Here is a 6000-nt window from a genome sequence, read left to right as displayed (position 1 = left end):
GCCGGGCCCCCCCAGCTAGTTATCAATAAAGCAACTGCACTTAACAAATGTTGTCCTTGTAAGTAAAGATTTTATTTTTATGTTGTTCGTAAAGCAAGGACTCGGCCTGTGCTGGATGGATACAGCCACTGCACAAAAGCCCAAAATTTGGAAAAATGTTTATATGTCTTTGGAGTGAGTGTACGCATGTGCTATTTGAGGGGGAAAACACTGGTCAAGACAGGGCTGGTTACAATTGCTGTGCAACTGAATTGTATTATGCAGATACTGTGTATATATATTATGATTATGTATATTATGATTTTGTAATTCCATGAGTGAATTTACAAGAGTGGGAAAGCTGCAACTGAGTTACTGTCTGCTGTACCATTGGGAATTAGAATTATGTCCAGTACATTATTTATACAGTATATGCATTTTTTAACAAAATGCTTGCTTAAGGTACAAAGAGCTTGTAAATTGGAAGAATAATTATGTGCGATGTCTCTGGTCAGTCAGAGTGTAGAGAAGAGAGAATCTCAGGCCAAGAAGGGGAAAGACTGGAGGATAACAGTCAAGTTGTAAAACAAATATAATAATTGTATAACTATGTTTTATACAAAAAATACTTGTGTTACACAGGATCCGTGGAATTTTTAGAACACAGGAAGGGGGCTTCAGAAGCAAAAAGGTTGAGAACCCCTGCTCTACAGCACTGGTTAATCAATATGCTACACCACAGAAATGAAGGCTTCCAATATTCAGTGTATACATTACAGTAGGAGTACAATTAGTTAAAGAGAGTTACTTTAATCTTTGGAGGTGTATGGGAATCAATACTTGCTACTGTAACTAGGAATTTTATACCAGATCTCCCATGGTGTTAATAACAAACATTATCATCAGCAAAGTGTGATGGAGAAAGCGTGCCAGGATGTGTGACACAGGAAATGCACACTATACGCAAGAATTTTAATATAACAATTATAAATAGATGGTAAAAATGTTACATACCAACATCCTGTAATAAGCTAAGCACTTGGCTTTCTTTAAGTCCACAGCAATTTTCAGGCTTGTTTAATAACTTGAAACATAAAACACACAATCAGCAAAGAACGACTAGGGAAAATAAATTTTTAAAAATCAAAAACTGTAGCACGTTTATCCTGCAGAAATATGGAATAATGCAGTATAAACCAACTTCAAAAAATATATTGCCCAATGAAGATATTAAATAACCACTAAGGCAAAATAAAAGCTTTCTTCAGAATCCTCAAAAAATAGAACATATGAAATGCAGAACAGAATATGAAACACTTAAAAAAAAAACAAAAAAATAAAAAAAAAAAAACACCTGAAGCTTAGATGTCAAACATCATACAAATTATGCTTTAAATGTACCCTGGTTTTACGTACAATTTTAGCTATATAAAAGTTATGGTTAGCAGATAGAATTTAATTTTCAAGAGTAAACATTGAAGCCTAATGAATTGCAACAGTGTTGAAACGAAACAGGAAAATACCTTTTTTTCCTAATATATCATAAAAGATAAATTACTCATCAATAAGCTTAAGAGCAGTCAACATTATTTCCACACAAAAACATACTTTAATACCATGGGTAAAGTAGCCAACCCAAATAGGAAAATATCAGGAGATGCCTGCCTCTTTGAAGATACTTCAGGACAGAAGACATTATCTTTCTTCCTCATACACTATTAGAGCACCTTCCAATTTGTCTTTTTCAGCTTAAATCATACCACTCATTCACACTGCACTTCCTCTGCGATAAGAACTCCCGCAGAATGATACATACCCCTTCCCACAATGCCCAAAAAGTTTTCATACCCTGAATTTGGTAACCAATATATTAGCCACTTTTGGAAATAGTGGCACCAGATCCTTGATCTCTTGGAACACAAGCAACTGGGAAAATTACTAAGGCTCTCTATCTTATCAAATTAAGACAGGTACTATTTACATCCAAATGTGCAATATGTACTCATCCTTAGCCCTGTAAGGTGCTCAATGGAAAGAAGGGATGATATCCTTAAATGAGAGATGGCATTCTAAAACCCACCTTAAATCATCATTTGAATGTGGGTGTAAATCGACCAGCTCATGCTCATTTAGCTATGTCAACGCAACTAGCCAAGGCTGGAGTTTCTAAGGATAATTATAAGGCCATTGCAGCAGAGGCTCATACATCTGTGGAATATGGTGTTCAGTTCCAATGCTAGAACAAATGGTTTTGTTGAAGGCCTGATGTTCACTTTTAGAAGCAGAAAATTAGCAGATGTTCCCCAAGTGGGTACACTCAGCTAAACCAGATAGAACAGCCTGCAATGCCCTTAAAACACTGGATTTAATACACCTGAACCATTCTGCAAGAAAGAGAGTCCAAGTTCTTTTCCCGGCATCTTGGGAGCATCTGTTCTAATCATAGTTATACAAATTTTGATTACAGATATAAGATTATCAGCATGGCTTTAGGGAGCCAATCATATGGGGTGGGGGGAGGTGGGGGGGGGAAATCAGCCTGGTCCATTGAAGGAATAAAGAAGGGAGTGGTTACAAACAGCACTTTGCATTTTGCTGAATTTGATAGTGACACCATTTAAAATCACATGAACTGAACACAAGGACAGTACCCACCATTCTCATTCTAAAAGTGAGCCTGTGTAAAGTACAATATAGTGAAGTGAAGAGAAATATTCTCTTATTATAGGCACAGACCCTGCCCAGCCACACTGCAAGGGTGTTTAATGCAAAATATAATTTTGTAAAACATTTGCAGCAACTGCATTAGCTGTCATTAGGTTCAACATTCCACTCACTCAGGCCTCAGTACAAATTTTAAAAAGTTACCTTACGCAAGTCACCTCCTGTACAGTATTCCATCACAAGGAGCGGGACATCATTAAAGGCAATATCCTGCATTTCTTCTGGAGCTTCACATGCTGTTACAACATTTGGGTTGCTTAACCTTTTTTTTGGAAAAGGAGAGTAAGAGAGAAAGTGATGCAGATGACTTTCATCGTACACTCAATTGATAGTCAATTGCATACAAGTGAAATAAGATGAAAAAAATTAAACTTGAAAATAAGCTAGTCAAGTATCAATCTACAATGGCCCTTATTGGTAAGCGGTCACAATATATATTCCCTGCAGCAAAAAAAAACTACTTACGCAAGGTCCTGAAAACGCCATTGTCTGAATTTATTACACTTGTGATTTGACAATAAGAGGGAATGTGGTTAATTATTGCCATCATTTATCCATAAAATAGAGAGCTACTATACCTCTTAATCAGCCTTGATTAGAAGCATGCACAAAATTCATGGCTTTTATGGAACATTCCTGCCCCAAGTCCAGCAGGAGCCTGGTGGAAGGCAGCGAATTTGGCCATGGTATGGGTATGTCGGGGCTCAGCATTGCCCATCACTTTCCACTTGGAGCCTCACCCTGCCCAAACAAGGCGTCCACCTCAGAGGTGGTGTGATCAGGGGATGGGATACTAGGCCAAGGGTTCCCTCACCCTTGCCGAAAATCCACCGTTGGGCCAGTTTGCCAAGTGAAAGATGATGTACCAGCCTGCACAAGGTGGGGGGTTGGGGGGGGACAGGGTATATTCCTGGGTCACTGCCTGGACAGCAGAAGATAATAAACAATGAGTCTTTTTTTTAAACCTTGGGTTTTCTGGCAGGCGTCCAAGATGCACTGCCAATGGAAAGGACACCTACCATCAATATTATAATGAGGTGACCTCCCCTGACCCTGCATACTCCATAACGGTCAGCGCCATAGGTCACTGGTGCGCCAGCCCCAGCAGTTCAACTGGGATTAAAGGCCCATGGATTTTTGATGCTATATACCAGATCTCAGGTGTCGGCCTTGGCTCAGTGGTAGCACTCTCAACTGAGTCAGAAGATCGTGGGTTTAATCCCATCGCAGAGACTTGAGCACACCATCTATGCTGACATTTTAGTGCTGTACCGAAGGAGTGCTAAATTGTTGGAGGTGCTGTCTTTTAGATAAGCCATTAAATCTGCCCTCACAGATGAATGCAAAATATCCCACGACACTATATGAAGAGGAGGAGGGTAATTCTTCCAGTGTCCTGACCAACATTTATCCCTCAAACAACACCACCAAAAACAGATCATTTCATAATTTCTCTCACTGGAACCTTGCAAATTGGTTGACGCATCTGCCTACATTACAATACTTTTTTTTTTTTAAGTACTTAATTGGGACATCCTGAGGATGTGAAAGCTACTGTAAAAGTGCACCTTTTTTCCTTTCTTAACTTCATTAAAACATGAAAGCTACATCTTCCGCCTTTTCATTAGCTCAATGTGTTTGCTAAAATCCATTCGAAATATTTATACTTTGAGGAATTCTTAATTAACTTTTGGCTATTTTGCAGACTTAAAGTGAAAAATATTTTAAATCTTAATGAAATTGTATTCAACTTACTGAGCGTAAGGGAACTCGAACTATACTAACTATACAATGACAAAAACAGTGCAAATCTGAATATAATAGGTAAAAAGCCCCTTTGCGTGCTATATGGAATCTTATTTTAAATGACTCTCAAAAATGTATTTTCACACACATGTACCCACTTAAGTAAAATTTGCTGCAGCTAACCGAGATATTGAGGTTCTCAATGTCACACATGAAGACACAAGGAGACATGTCACGAGAACATAAAAATGAGAAGTGTTGTTCAATTTTGGAGCATTCAAACTCACAATTTGGGCATTTTACAAACTTTACTATTGTGAAAATAATTAAACACCGAGTCAAATAACTGGAAGCCTAACCAAACTTCTTCAGTTATTAAATATAACAGTTAGTAGGCCATTCAACATTGTGTTGTCAAGAAGTTTTGTATATCTAGTGGCCTGCACATCTACATTGTAGGGAACAAAATGAAGAGGGCATCAAAGTTAAAGTATCATAATAGGTGGTACTCTCAAATGCCCATGTTAGCAAATACACCTTCAAACTAGCTTCCCAATCCAATGGTGACATTTCAGACGATTTCTGCCAAGAACTGGATTGTGTTGCTCTAGTTGGCCAGCAAATTTGACTGACAAGTGCCACGACGTGTTGTCCTGGACTGTTGTTGCTGTTCGCATGGCATTTCCATTTTACTCGCAGTATTTCACTGGTGATGGCATGGTTACCAGGTTCAAACAACAGTTAGCAACTCGTGGCTGGCGGAAATTATGCTTTGAAAAACATGACCTAACTACTTGATGATTTGCAATATTATCATGCTGTGTTTTGTGTTCCAAAACCGGGATGCACGGTATTTGCAAAAAATACACAGGATTTATTCTACACCAAGTAGAACACAATAGTTTTAAAGATGCATTAAGATCCATGAGACAGGATTAATGCCCCAGAAGTGGTTTGACCTAATTATTCACAAGCAACAAAGTTATGATAGAGATCACATCCATCAGTCTTCACAGTGAATTTTGCTGCATGATCAACTTTCAACATGCAGTGTTAATCATTAAGGCAATTAAATAAACACGTATAAAAAAGGGGTTATGATGCACCACATTGCTTTGTGGCTTAGTTTCGGTATAACTAGGAGGCAGTGCAAAAGTAGTCTTTTTTTTGTTTAATGGTGCTTTAATTCTCTTTGAATGAATGGCCATAGGAAAACCGTTTCTGCAATTACGTAATTGAACACCCCAATGAAATAGTCCACAATAATTATTTCACATTGTTAGAATCTACATCAATAATAATAAAAAATATTTCTATGTTCAGTCTTATGGATTAAAATTAATTCATACATCCCTTCAATAGGAATTTATCCTTGGAGGCAAATAGTTGTTCCAGGTTAAAAAACCAATGATTTCATTAATGGTATGCTGAAATTAGGTCTCTGGGTTCTGTGAAACCCACCTTGTTCAGACTATTTTATTAAAATGCCTAAACTGAGAGTGGTTTATGATGACATTTCGTTATCATCCTCCTGCATGAGTGCAAAATCCA

At 37.8% G+C, this 6000-nt stretch overlaps 1 protein-coding gene across 3 annotated transcripts in view; it reads right to left on the bottom strand.

Annotated features, from left to right (window-relative positions):
• Positions 1–6000, bottom strand: part of LOC147098595 (inhibitor of nuclear factor kappa-B kinase subunit alpha-like) — a 105620-nt gene that overhangs the window by 67630 nt on the left and 31990 nt on the right. For all 3 annotated transcript variants that reach the window (XM_085970463.1, XM_085970464.1, XM_085970465.1), the window contains exons 4-5: positions 2848–2965; positions 994–1063 (exon numbers count right to left, since the gene is read on the bottom strand). In XM_085970463.1, the coding sequence (XP_085826589.1) occupies positions 994–1063; positions 2848–2965 (188 nt within the window). The remainder of the gene's footprint in view (positions 1–993; positions 1064–2847; positions 2966–6000) is intronic.

This window comes from Somniosus microcephalus, chromosome 29, assembly GCF_052327205.1.
Source record: "Somniosus microcephalus isolate GS21.2 chromosome 29, FLI_Smic_1.0, whole genome shotgun sequence".
Classification (NCBI taxonomy): domain Eukaryota; kingdom Metazoa; phylum Chordata; class Chondrichthyes; order Squaliformes; family Somniosidae; genus Somniosus; species Somniosus microcephalus.
This window is presented reverse-complemented; position numbering and strand designations above follow the sequence as displayed.